We start from the raw sequence: 13,084 nt of genomic DNA, 5'->3' as shown, positions 1-13,084 counted from the left end.
ATAGATTCACTTTAAAGAAACTGACTTTATTTGGTTGAAAAATGTCTTTTGGGTAAAGTGAATGAACACCTGTATAGGTTGGTTTGGGGAAAAAGTGCCAAGGGACTGAGGGGGTCACGTTTGTGCCCCACACGTCAGAGGACAGGGTGGGAGAGTTTCTTTCAGCCCAGCCTTCTGTTCCTTCATTGGCAAGGGAGGAGAGGGAGGGGAGGCACGGAGCCCACTTCACTTTACCCCACTGCAGGGAAGAGAGGAGCAGAAACGGTGGAGGCTCAGGCAGAAAGGGTCAGCTTGGGGTGAAATCATGGACTAGCCCTGTTTCCAACTGTGAACAGAACCCAGGGATGCTGTGTCCTAGACATGTCAGAGGCTGGGGGTTGAGGCGGTCCTCAAGGCTGGAGGTCAGAAGCTAGGGTGCTGGGCAGGGTCAGAGGCCAGGAGGTTGGCGGTTGCTCTCTGGGGTTAGGGAGCAGAGATGGGAGTGCTCCTCAGGGTCAGAAGGCATGGGCTGGGAAGACTGTATTCTGGAGTTAGAGGCTGTGACTTGGGAGGTGCTCTCGGCCCGTACCACCCCCCAGGCCCCCAGGCCCTCTGAATAGAGCTCCTGGTTCTGTTCCTTCCACCGTCGGAACTTCTCTCCGGTCAGCTCAGGGTCTCCTAGCACTTCCTCCAAGGCCTGCAGCTCCTGCAGTTTTGCCTGTGAGGGGAGTAGGGCCTAAGGGGCCATGATCACCCAGGGAGGGGAGCAGAGCCCGAGCCCAGAGCTAATTCTGGAGTCCAGGGCCTAGAACCCAGCACTTGTCAGGGAATCCAGAGCCTGGCTCTGGGAACCTAGAACGTGGCCCAGAGGCTAGAGCCAGGAGCCAGAGCTGAAAGCCCAGAGCCCAGCCTCTCAGCATGCCCACTGCTGCCCAGCTGACCTTGAGTGTGCTCTGCAGTGCCCGCACACGGTGCACTCGCTCATTGAGCCGGGGGTCTTGGTTGCGGCGCATGAAAGAGCTCCGCCATTGTTCATGGGTGAGAGGCTGCAGCTGGCCCAGGAGGGACACACCACCCTGCTTCAGCCCCCATACCATTCCTTCCAGGGCCCCTTCACTGTTGTCTGTGGGAGGGGGGAGCAGATGAGCACATGCCCGTCCCAGCCCCCACCCGCCTCTCAGCTCCCAACCTCAGCACAACACCTGTTAGAGGGCCAAAGGAGGTCCGTGGGCTGCCCTGGGTGGGGGTGGCTACAGGTGATGTGTCTCCACGGAGTGGACTCCAAGCTCGGGCTGGGCTGGGCTGCAAGGAGAAGAGGGTATCAACCTGAGCTCCACACCCTGCCATTCTCCCCTCACCCGTCCCTTACTCACCGAAGCTGAGCGAGAGCCAGCCTCATCATCCGGGTCTTCTGCTTCTGTCTCACTGTAGCAGTCTGGGGTGGACAGGAGCAGTTGGAGAACTCATTAAGCTTCACAGGGTCTTGAAAGGCGAGGGAGTGGGCTAGGGCATTTAAGTTCCCAGCCCCCAGTCCAGCAAAGGCAGAAGCTCAGGTGAGACCCACCCCTGTAAGACACCCACCTTCCTCTCGGGAAGGAGGGGCCCCACCTGGAGACTGGTACTTGGAAATGCAGGTAATGAGATGGCGCACCCACCTGTGGAGGGGCAAATGGGTCTCAGGGGGAGTTTCCATTTACTGTATGCCAGGGGATTTTCATTCATGTGATGTAATTTAATCCTCAGAGCAACTCTGAGAGGTACAGAAACCATTATTAGCCCATTTTTATAGATGATGAAGCTGAGGCTTAGAGAAGTGAGGGCCTTGACCAACCCCCATCGGCAAAGCAGGGATTTGAATCCAGGCTCCTGAGCCGATGCTCCCAAGCACCATGTGGAATTCGGGGGTGGGGAGGGAAGTACTCACATGCTCAAATCTGCTAGGGTATCAGCAGCGAAGATGAAGGGTTTGTACACATCATGGGTGAGCTGGAACACACTGCCAGGGGGCACAGGGGCTTTGCTCAGCTTGGGTGTGCCTATCTGGAACCCACGAGACTGGACTGGGAGTCCCAGCTACCTGCTGCCCCACCTGCCCCTCTGTCACCTAACCTCTCCCTTTCACTCCCCACCCCACAGCCGATCACATTCCAGGACTTAACTATTTTTTCTTCTGATCCTGTCCACTTTCCAGACTGTAGTTGGAGACATTGATGAGGCCCTCTGCCTTCTCATCCTGGGGGATCACAGCATGAGGGTCAGCGTGAAGTGCCAGCACCCTTGAGGCTGGCCAGGCAGGGGAGCGGAGAGGGCATTTCCTGGACACTCCAACCACAAACCACCCAGTGCCCAGACTCAGAGCAGGAATCTGGGGTGGGGGCGGGGATGACTGTGGGGTGCCTTTGAGCTGGGAAAGGGGAGCCAAAGATATCCAGACAATCGGCCACAAAAGAGGAGCCTGCACATGCGTTTGTTCCGTCAGTAAACACAGACCAGGCTGCCTTGGTACCCCTGAGCTCTGCAAATGCTGTTTTACCTTCTTGGGTTTTGTTCTCACCTCCACCTGACTCACCCCCTGGATGCTTTCTCCAGAAGCCTTCTCGACTCCTTAAGCCACCCCTGCTGGCCCATTCCACCCATCCTCTGGCCTTTTCCCTCATCACAGCCTGTGTCCCCTGTACTGTGCTGAGTGTGTATTCATTTTGCCCTCTACCAGCCTGGAGTAGCCAGGACCAACTGAGTGTCCCAGTGCCTAGCCCAGGGTTGGGTACACCATAGGCACCTGAATGTATGTTGGGTGAGGAAGCAATCTGAACAAATGGCCTATCACTAGGATGGACAGAATAAAAGAAGGAAAGGTGGGTGGAATAAAGGTGATGCTTTCTACACGGCCTGTGACGCCTTTTCAGGACTGTGTTTACACACACTAGCTCATTTCTCTCTGAACAGTGTCCCCGTTTTACAGATGAGTTCACTGGGGCTCAGGAGGCTCTGGGGTCTGCCTGTGACCACATATGGGTATGGATGATGGGATCAGGACGAGAACCATGGCTCTGACTCACTGGCTTCCCTGCATGTATGTATGGCTCTCACCTGGGGCTGGTGGTACCAGTAGAGTGTGTGTCCCTTGAGTACAAACCAGCAGCGGCGCCAGCGTGGGCCCATGAAGCCACTGGCCACCTTGCGCAGCAGAAGCCAGCCGTCGCAGTCCGGCCGGCCCAGCTCCCGGCATGACACCCGCCGGCGGCTCAGTCGCGTCGCCACGCCTGTAGCACAGCACAGCCTAGTCGGCGAGGGGCTGGAAAGGCTCCCCGTACCGCCAGATGTGCTCCCTTGCCCTCCATGAAGGTCCCCAGCTGGCATTTCTGAGCCCAGACTCTGTGCTTGTGATGTGACAAGCGTCTTCCAAGGTAGGGATGACTCTTTCCATTTAGAGATGAGGAAATGGAAGACCCGGGGGCAGCCGTTTGCTCGAAGTCACAGAGCTGGTGAGAGGCCCAGCCCGGAGCACAGGTCTGTCTGACCCTAGAAACAGAGCTGTTTCCAGGAGAGGCGGTGCGCGAAGTATGTATGTGGGGCATGGTCTTGCCCAGCGCTGTAAAGACCTCTAAGAGCTCCTCACATCAGGGGACCCCCACACAGGCAGGCGCACCTCCTACCTTTTGATTTCTTCCGACCAGGGACAGGACTCTGAAAGGACCATAAGCGGTTAGAGAAGGGTCTGGGTCCAGAGCCAAACATCCCTCCTTGCTGAGCCCCCGAGCCTACCTCGTCAGGGTGTTCTGGGGGCTCCTGGGTCTCTGCTGCCCCTGCTGGGAATTTGGCTGGGGACGCAGGGAGGATGGGCAGACAGGCCTCAGGGTCAAGGGAGGTAGAACCTGTCAGGGAGGGAGGAGAAGAGGGTCCATGAGCCCAGCCCCAGGTCCGGTGGTAGGTGAGGGTGTTGAAGTCTGGGGGTCACAGCCAGGCGCCCCCCGATGCATTGCTAAGGGCACTTGCCACCTGGTCGGGGTTTGAAAATAGCTGTCCAGGCAGAACTGGGTCCAGGACTTGGGTTTGAAGTCAGGTTGAAAGCAAAGATATCTTCAGATGGGGACCTGGGGAGGACAAGGGGTGATGAGATGGGCCCTTGGCTCCCCCACCGTGATGCACCCAGGCCAGAGCCTGTTACCTGGGAGACTGTGGGGTCAGCAATGGTGTCCTCAGGTGTGGGGAGCCCAGGGCCTGAGGCGGGGTCTGGGGAACAACCAGAAATGGGGCGATGGAGCTGACGACAAGGTCTGCATATAGACTGAGAGCTGTGGCAGGGGAAGGTACCTGTGGAGGGGTCTCCGGCACGGGCACCTTCTTTAGCACTAGGCTGACCCTGGCTGGCTCCCGCAGCAGCTCCCTCACCACGTTCTTATGGGGCCAGCCCACCTGGGGGACAGGGCGAGGGGCAGGGCAGGGCCACCAGGCTGGATCGAACCGGGCAGGAGGCTCTGAAATAGCCCAGCAGCCCTTGCCCTTGCCCTTGGAGTCCCCTCCCAGTCTCCTGTTCTCCCTCACCTCCTTCTCCAGGAAGCCTCTGGGAGCCCCTTCACCTGGGCTCTGCTAGGGCCTGTGTGAGCTGGCTCGTCTCATGAAGGCAGCTCCCACAACCCTGGCCTCCCCACCAGCCCAGGCGCCCTCCCCATTCACCAGCCCAGGTTCTGCTCAGTACCCCCTTCACCTGCCACCATGTCCATCTCCTCCTCACTCACCACCACCTGCTCGTTGACCTGGACAATCTCGTCTCCAGGCAGGATCTGCAGCCCGGAGTTGGTGGGGACCTGGAGTTGGGGGTGGGGCTCAGAGGGCGTGCTCTCTAGGAGCCTGAAGCTGGCTTGGCTGGCAAGGCAGAGGGCCTTGGAGGCGGGCAAGGGTGTGAGAAGAGTATGAGGCTCTCACCTGGGTGCCTACTTGGGTCACGAAGTGTAGGCAGTTGCTGGTGGTGTGGATTTCCAGGCCCTGTGAGGCGGAGGCTGTAGTCACTGGGGGTGTGGGGGCAGCAGGGCCAGGGGAAAGGACCCCTTCTGGACAGCAGGATTCTTGGGTGGGCGAAAGTGGGGAAGGAGCTGGCCCCAGGTTGGCGCTGCCCAGCTTGCTGGTGACTTTGATCTTGCCACTCCTGTCCTGGCCTCTGCCTCCTCCTCTGATAAGGGCCAGAGGGAAGCTAAGGCTGCTGACTTCTGAGATACGAAATTCTCTGAAAGTCCTCCTGAGGGGATAAGCAGGGCTTGGGGTGCAGGGGAGACAGGGGCAGGGCTGCGGGCTATGGTTTTCCCAACTGATCAAAGATGAAGGCAGAAAAGTTTATGTCCTCTCCCCAATCCCCTAACCTGCTGGGTCTGTGTCCCCAGGCTGAAATGTGTCACCTGAGACCACACCAGCTACAGACCCTCAGGATTGGAGATGTTTAATGGTGGTGAGACCCCAGGAAAGTCCTCCAGGCCTGTAACATCTATACAGAAATAGGCTTTCCAGCCTTAACAGTACAGGATTCTGTGGGCTCCTAGAATCATATGTCAGGGCCCAGACAAGGCTGCTGGGGGTCAGAGGTGAGAGATGAGAAGTCAGGGCTCACCAAAGGATCATCCAGCTGAACGCGCTCTAGCACGGCCCTCTGTTCCAGCAGCTCATAGGGGCTGTAGCTCAGGATGTGGTGGCAGATCCCAGCTACGTGGCTGCACTAGGGAGACGAGAAGGACATCTAGCTTGAGCCCCATCCCACCCCGAGCCCTGCTCCCCACCCACACTCACAATCCTCAGGACTTTGCTCTCCTTCTCAGCCGCTGGAATGTCCTAGAAAGAGAGAGAGAACAGTGGCTCCCCTGAGTAGGGAGCACTGCTTTCTCCTGAGGGCAGGGTGGGATTCCCTGCCGTCCTTCCCAGTGTCCTGCACCCTGGCTCCTTTCCCAGAACTTTATAGCCTCAGAGTTTTGGCCCCAAGGAATCATCCCCCAGATGCCAGGCCCCCAGAAGTCACCACACATGCCCTCTCCTGCTCAACCCCCTCCTGATAATCAAACTTCCTGAGCTTCCCTGTCAGCCAGACCCCATGTCCCCATTGCCCCCTACCCAGTGGACAGGCCTGCTTTCTTCCTGCCTTTGCCTCCTCCCAGCCCCCACACCCGATCCTGTGCTGATTCACAGGTTATAAAAAGCTCTTAGCCTGACTTGGTCTCCACAGCCTGGGCCAAGCCTGGCCCTGGTTCTCTTACCTCCTGCAAGGCCTGGCCCAGCTCCCCACACAACTCCCCAATCTCCTGGCAGGCTGAGAAGTCGTTTAAGTGGGAGAAGAGGTACCTGTCAGGGGAAGGATAGAGCACTGGTTAAGAGGCTTAAGGTCAAGTCACAGAACCACTTGGAGCCAACTAGTCATCTAAGCTGTGGGGATACCTGCTCTGAGGGGTTTGGTTTAGGGTAAAGGAGATGACTGATACATCTAAAGAGCAGAGTCCAGGACTTATATGTTAAGCACCTAATACATGCCAGGCCCTATTCTAGGCACTAGGGAGACAGACATCCAACACATAATTACATCCATGATGATTTAACTTCAGCTGCTTTGAAATGTAAGGAGCTCTGAGAGTGTATATCAGGGAAGCTTCCCTGAGGAGATGACATTTGAGCTGCAACCTGTGGGACAAGCAGCAGCCAGTGAAGGGGGTGGAGACTCTATGCAATGTCATTGTTATAACTGTTATGATTGCAAGCTGGAGGTGGGGTGGGAACTCAGGCATCCCAGGGCCCCTGCACAGACCAGCTAACCTCTTTGCCCTGCTCTGTCGCATCTGAACAAGAGCTAAGCTCCATTTTTCTCTCCCAGGCCCTGGAGAAGGACAAGGACAAGCAGGGTCCTGTCACCAGTCACCCCACCCTGGGCGCTGGGAGGAGCCCAAGGTACCTGTTGAGCCAGAAGAGGAGGGTATGGGCCGCATGCACCAGCTCCACAGCTTTGCTGAGGACATTGGCTGGGGGCTCGGCACTCCACAGGTGGTCCTGCACTAAGCTCTGGAGGGCACGGGTCTTCTCCAGCAGCCTCTCTGTCAGGCTCCGTAGGTTCTGTGTCTGTAGCCCGGAGCTCTGTGCCAGAGAGGGGGCAGGTTACCTTCTGGCAGTGGCCAACTCCTACCAGCAACCCCCAGGTGGGTGGTAGTGGCAGCCAGTGTGGCCACTGTTTACTCACTAGGGCCTGGAGCTGTTCCACCCCTTGCAGGATTAGCTCCTGGTGGCCCAGAGGCCACACAGTCAGAGCCTCAAGGCTGTGGGGACAGAGCTGGAGCAGGTACTTGCCAGGTAGCTCCCAGCCCTCAAAGGGATAGTCCTGCAGGGAATCATCAAGGCCTGGAGGGAAAGGAGGGGTCAGCAAGGAGGGAGCCAGCGGGTATCATAGCCTTTTAAGCTAGCTCTACACTCCTGCAAAGCCCTTGTCCCTCCAACCTATTCCTAATGACAACCCTGAGATCTAGACTGTATTCTGCCCATTTTACAGATAAGACTACTGAGTTGAGAAGTAGGATAGTAATAGGGCAGTGGTTGCCAAAGGGTGGTCCCCAGACCAGCAACAGTGGCAACCTCACTGGAGAACTTGTTAGAAATACAAATTCTCAGCCCCATGCCATTCCTACTGAATCAGAACTCAGGGGTAGAGTAGGGACCAGCAGTCTGCGTTTTAACAAATCCTCCAGGTGTCCTAATGCTTGTTCAAGTCTGGGAACTACTGACATAAGGGATAAAAGCATGGGGCTTTGGAGTGAGGGAGACCTGAGTGCTAGCACTTGAGCAAGTAACTTAATTGCTCTGTGCCTTGGTTTCCTCACCTGTAACATGGGGATAATAAAAGTACCTACCACCTAATCATACATGTATTAAATGATGTGACATGTCAAGTACTTGGCCCACTCCCTGGTTCATGGAAGACAGTTAACAGGTACCCTATTATGATCGCCAGACTCTACCATGATCTAGAAGGCCCTGTAAGATCAGGCTGCTGCCTGCCTCTTCAGTCTCATCTCTCGGAACAGCTCCTCAGACTTCAGAACCAGAGTACTAACTCCCTGCAGCTCCTGGATAAAACTGCCCTTTTGCCTCAGGGTCCTTGCATGTGCTATTCCTTCTGCTTGGACTGCTCTTCCAGCTCCTTCACTCCCTTTTTCATCTAACTCTCACAGAAAGCCTTTCACAATTCCCCAGGCTGGGTCAGGGCCTCTCCAGCTCCCACTGCCCCGTGCCTTCACAAACCCCTGCACACGAGTGTCAGCCTCTTCCACTCGATCATGAGCTCTTCAAGGACTAGGCCTTATGTACCTGTTCATCTCTAACTCCAGCCCATGCCTGGCACAATGTAGACAAGGAAGACCAAAAATAAGTAAAGTATCTACTGAATGCTTCCTATGTGCCAGGCAAAACTTTAAGAGCTCTATGCATATTGCCTTTGATCCTCACTGAATCTAGGAGGTAAAGACTATTGTTAACTCCATTTTACTGATGAAAAAACTGATACAAATAGAGGTAAGTAGGCTTGCTCACTCTTTGAAGGAATTCCTTCCATTCCAAGGCAAGGACCATCAGTGGGGAATGTTTGTGTGACATTATGAGCACTGGACTGGGAGTTCAGGAACTGGTTAGTCCACAGCTACAGACTCTTGAGCAACTCCTTTTCTATGTACAGGGAATGTGCTGTGCTGCCTGTCTCCAAATGGGCCCTGATATTGAGCTACGCATACTAGGCATTTGACATGATTGCCTTGTTTTATCTACTTGAGGAGATCAGAGTTGCCTTCCTCATTTTATGGATAGAGAAACAGATGTATGCCACAGAGCTGGTGAGTGGAGGGCCGGGCCTGGAACCCCATCTGGGAGTCTGACTCCAGCCCTGAGTCGCTGCTCTTCAGGGGCTGTCGTGGTCACCCTGACCCTGGCAACAGCACTCAGAAAGGCCCCCTCTATTCCAGCTCCCCTCTTTACGAGGGATGTCCCCACTCACTTTGCCCCTCCCAGCGGCACCCATAAAGTCCTTACTTCTCTGAGTCTTTGGGCAGCCTTGGCGGCTGCCCACCCATCTAGGCTCACAGAGTCTGGACAGCACCTCCTCCCCTGGAGGCCCATAGGGTGGGGCTGTGCCAACCCCTCGGTCTGGCTGGGGCTTCAGCTTCTCTCCCTGGGAGCCTCAAGGTAGGAAGAAGGGTAAAAGACAAGGGGGCCGGCCCTATTCCAAAGCGTGGGCAAATAACTTCTGGCTCAGTGCATCAGTTTCCGCTTCTGAAAAATGGGTTTAATAACAGCCCCGGGGTTGAGGGAAGATGGAGATAAAATGGGCGTGGGCCCCAGTGGCCGCCCCCTCTTTGTTTTCATTACACGATCACCTCCTCCCCAGCCTGGCAGCCTTTAGGGATGATGGGTCGATGGGAGACCCCTTCTGGGTCGTCCGCCCCCGGGGTCATCTCGGCTGTCCTGTCTCTATTAATGTACCAGGTACCCGGCAAACGCTCTAGCTTACTCGTTGGCTGACTAACCACTGTCAAACTCGGCAGGTCCCTTTTCCTTTTCCTCTCACCGTCCCAGTTCCCCTCAAGCCCGACTCTGCCTCGGCCCCACCCACCTCTCAGCCAAGTTGCCACCTTCTCGGGGGTCCAGGTCGCTACTGGCTCCATGGCCGCGGCCAGCCGGTTCGGATCTGCGCCGGTTCCGTCCCGCCCGCGCAGGAATTTCCGCTCCCAGACCCCAGGCCTGGGGAGGAGCCGGGCTGGGCCCTGGGCGGAGCCACCAGCATACCTGGCCCACGAGGCTGGCCAGGTGAGGCGCTACGACAGCCATTGGCCCGCCGTCTGCCCGCCTCCTGCCCCGCCCTGCAGGCGTCCCCGGACGGGCGGTGGCCTGACCCGGGGGCGGTGCCGCTGGTGTGTGACCCAGGCGATCCTGCCCCGAACCGGCCTCAAATCTTAGGGAGGGGCTGTGACCTTTATGCTCCTCAGAAAGAGGCCGAAGGGAGGGCAGTGAGCACAGCAACAAAGCGAAGAGGTTAGGGTGCCAGAGCCCTGGGTGCAAATCCCAACTCCGCAGCTTGTTTTCTGTGTGACCAGGGGCTGACCCTCCCGGACGTGCCAGTTTCCCAGTCTGTAAAATGGGCTGCTGTGCGTTAACAGCTCTGAGAACTTTTGAACAGCGTTTTTTAGCCCTTCACTATTTCTTTTTGCACCATGGACCCTTTTGGCAGTCTGGTGAAACCTATGGGCCCTTTCTCAGAATAGTGCTTTTAAGAGCATAAAACAAAATGCTTAAGATTACAAAAATTACTACCCAGATATATTTATAAACACAAATTTGTAACAGTGATGTGTTTATTAGCATTAAATAACACGACTGGCAAGTTAAATTTTCCTTTTCTAACATCAGTGTGTGTCGCTTGAATAACATTAGACTGTAGTTATCATTATCATCATCCCAGGCTAGGGGACTCTCAGCACTTTGCAATCAGACAGAATCAGTTCTATTGACTGTGTGACTAAGCTCAACCCCTACACCTCTCCAAACCTGTTTCTTCCTCTCTAAAAGAAGGACACCTAGACCTTAGTGCTAAGACTTCCTTTAAGTATTTTGAAATCTGTAACATGGAGTAGTTCTGAGTAATTATTACTTTATTCTGTGGGGAGGGGCTTGGCAGGCCTTTCCAAAGTCTGCCCCTCTCACTGTGCCACCTAATTTGGAATACCTAACAGTGACCCCAAACCTGGCCTTCAAAGCTTGTCACAATCTTGCCTATAATTCAGAGACCCAAAGTCTGAATTTGGCCTATGGATGGCCCATGTAGTGTACGTGTTTTGTCACCATTAATAATTTTACATATAAATTGAGTTCTCTGGGACTCTGCCAGCTTGCTGACCCCCATTCAACCTTCACACCTGGCATCAAACAAGAGTGCAGGTTGCCAGCTGCTTCCTTCAATGAGTCTCCAGCTCACTAGGTCCATGCAGGCCTTGCTCCCTCATTTGTAAATCAGTAGGCTCCAAATTTGCAATATGACCCTCACCTCTCTGCCTTTGTCCTTTGCCTCATGTCCTTACATCTGCACCGTGTGTCCCTCCAATACGCCTCTTACAACAGTCTCCCTATGGCACTCTCCGAAAGCCACATAAAAAGACCATCTCCACATTGTGATTTCTTCAAACTCCTCCCTTGGACTGGCCCAAGATACAGAGGTGAGAAGCCAGGCAGCCCCTGCCCTCACAGTCCTGCACAGTCCAGACAAGAACTCACCACTTGTACTCATATACTCCCCTAGAAGGATTGGGGGCCTACCAAACACAATGGTGCCTTTATTCTACGCCCCCAGCACCTGGCAGGGCTTGGCAGTTAGGAGTACAGTAAGTGGCATCTTCTATTTTAAAGGTAGTTTTGTGAGTTTATAGTTCTTTCTATATGCTTGCAGTAAAAATTTCAAAGATAACAGAAGCTCATTAAGTGAAAGGAGGATGTGCCCTTTTCCTAGCATGTCCTTATTCCGTTCCCCAGTGTGGGCTCTGTTGTATGAGAGTTCTTTCATTTTCTATATATGCAGATACTCTACACACTATTCTGCAGATGTTTTTTAATGAGATAATAGAAACCAAATGAAATAATACATGTAAAATGCTTAGAATAACTCCTAGCATTGTCAGCTACTATTTGTTAGCACACAACATATGGCTTTCTTAATCAGTATCTGCAGATCTCCCTTTATTATTGTCCCCAGGATGAGGCTAGGGAAGTCCCTGAAGGAACTCCATAATGGGGAAAAGGGTGATATGCACTCTCCCCCAAGATAGGGGTGGTTGGTCTAACAGAAGTCAAATGAAAAAGGCTTACCTATGTTTGGAGAGGAGAAATAAGGCACCCTCCCCCTCCTTTGCTGAGAGCTGATTAGTGACATCCAATCATCTGAGGGAGGGTCAGGGCTGGGGAGGTGCTCTCACTACCTAGTCCAGGCCTGAGATTGCTGAGCACTGCTAGGCAAGGCCTCCTCTCCTGCCTACCCAGTGGATGGGGGAGGTGCTGCTCAGGCCTGATGCTGATCTTTCCTGACAGCTGCTCAAAGGTTGGCAGGGCGGGTAGGCAGGGGAAGGGAACAGATTTAAAGGTCCAGCTGCCTCAGCCCCTGCCAGACCCGGGAAGCAGACGCTGGTAAGCATCCTCTGGGGCATGGCTCTCATGTATTTGAGAGGTCAGGAAACTTTATGCCCTGGTTTCCACTTCTTGGTGCCATGAACACCACTGGTCCTCACTCCTGCTTCCACCCCACAGGCTGCCAGAACTAGCGGCATCCACCATGCGATTTCGACGACTGACCCCTGGCTATTTCCGGGTGCTACAGGTAAGTACTCCTAACAGATGGTTTCTGGCACCAGCCCTGTCCTTCCCCTTCCATAGCTGAGTTGACACTCCCAAAAGCCAAACTGTCACATTTCCTGCTGCCTGAGCAGCCAGGGCCCAGATGGGCAGTGAAGTGAAAGGGAATTGGGGTGGAATCTCCCTGGGGCAGCAATGGCATCCGAATCTCCCTCACACAGCTGTACCTTAGCCCCTTTCCACCCCCTACCTTCTCAGAAGTCTCAACTGACCCCTCAGGCGGATCCTCTGTGAACCCCCAGATGCAGGTATCTGGGGAACTGAAGGCAGAGCCCCAGAGTCCACTGACTGGGATTGTGGCTACACTACTGGCTGTCCTCGGGCTGGGTGGCTCCTGCTATGCTGTCTGGAAGATGGTGGGGCAGCGGCAGCCACCACAGGCCCCATGACAAAGTGGACAGATTCTCATCTGGGCCCTGGGGGTATGTGACTCAGGGCTACAATCTTGAGAGCCCACTTCTTTTCTGGGGTGGGGTGGGGTGGGGGTGGTATCACTCCTTGCCCTGATTATAACCAGGATCCTACTATAAACCTCATCCTAATTACTGCTGCCCCCCCGACCCGACAGGGGACCCCACCTTCCCACTGCACCTGTCAGCTCAGATGACAGGACTGCTGAGAGAAGGTAAGGATGCAGGTCCCAAAGCTGAACCAAGTGGGGAATAGACACCCTGGGCCCTGAACACGGGAGTGGCAGAGA

General features: G+C 54.9%; 2 protein-coding genes across 8 annotated transcripts; one reads left to right on the top strand and one right to left on the bottom strand.

The window, feature by feature from the left end:
* Nucleotides 1-5: 5 nt before the first annotated feature.
* CNKSR1 (connector enhancer of kinase suppressor of Ras 1) lies at nucleotides 6-9,758 on the bottom strand. 6 transcript variants are annotated; one of them, XM_017663066.3, is made up of 21 exons: nucleotides 9,602-9,758; nucleotides 7,187-7,344; nucleotides 6,905-7,083; nucleotides 6,219-6,303; nucleotides 5,758-5,799; nucleotides 5,582-5,686; nucleotides 4,906-4,965; nucleotides 4,719-4,787; nucleotides 4,294-4,395; nucleotides 4,148-4,212; nucleotides 3,976-4,073; nucleotides 3,745-3,854; nucleotides 3,636-3,666; nucleotides 3,070-3,242; nucleotides 2,139-2,212; nucleotides 1,904-1,975; nucleotides 1,635-1,729; nucleotides 1,353-1,414; nucleotides 1,182-1,281; nucleotides 921-1,102; nucleotides 6-697 (listed from the first exon to the last, which is right to left on the bottom strand). In XM_017663066.3, exons 1-21 carry the CDS (start codon nucleotides 9,651-9,653, stop codon nucleotides 428-430), a joined length of 2,184 nt encoding a protein of 727 aa, XP_017518555.3. In that variant the 5' UTR covers nucleotides 9,654-9,758; the 3' UTR covers nucleotides 6-427. The 6 variants fall into 6 exon arrangements, with proteins under 6 accessions (XP_017518555.3, XP_017518559.3, XP_017518561.3 ...); XM_017663070.3 differs by lacking the exon at nucleotides 1,635-1,729 and adding an exon at nucleotides 1,561-1,634; XM_017663072.3 differs by lacking the exon at nucleotides 1,635-1,729 and adding an exon at nucleotides 1,588-1,634.
* ZNF593OS (ZNF593 opposite strand) lies at nucleotides 7,749-13,012 on the top strand. 2 transcript variants are annotated; one of them, XM_073233450.1, is made up of 4 exons: nucleotides 7,749-8,825; nucleotides 12,280-12,349; nucleotides 12,627-12,806; nucleotides 12,953-13,012. In XM_073233450.1, exons 1-3 carry the CDS (start codon nucleotides 8,812-8,814, stop codon nucleotides 12,771-12,773), a joined length of 231 nt encoding a protein of 76 aa, XP_073089551.1. In that variant the 5' UTR covers nucleotides 7,749-8,811; the 3' UTR covers nucleotides 12,774-12,806; nucleotides 12,953-13,012. The 2 variants fall into 2 exon arrangements, with proteins under 2 accessions (XP_073089551.1, XP_073089549.1); XM_073233448.1 differs by having other exon boundaries at nucleotides 12,627-13,012.
* Nucleotides 13,013-13,084: the final 72 nt, after the last annotated feature.

This window comes from Manis javanica, chromosome 4 (genome assembly GCF_040802235.1).
Source record: "Manis javanica isolate MJ-LG chromosome 4, MJ_LKY, whole genome shotgun sequence".
Classification (NCBI taxonomy): domain Eukaryota; kingdom Metazoa; phylum Chordata; class Mammalia; order Pholidota; family Manidae; genus Manis; species Manis javanica.
Note: the sequence above shows the minus strand (reverse complement) of the source record. Positions and strands in the feature narration are given on the sequence as shown.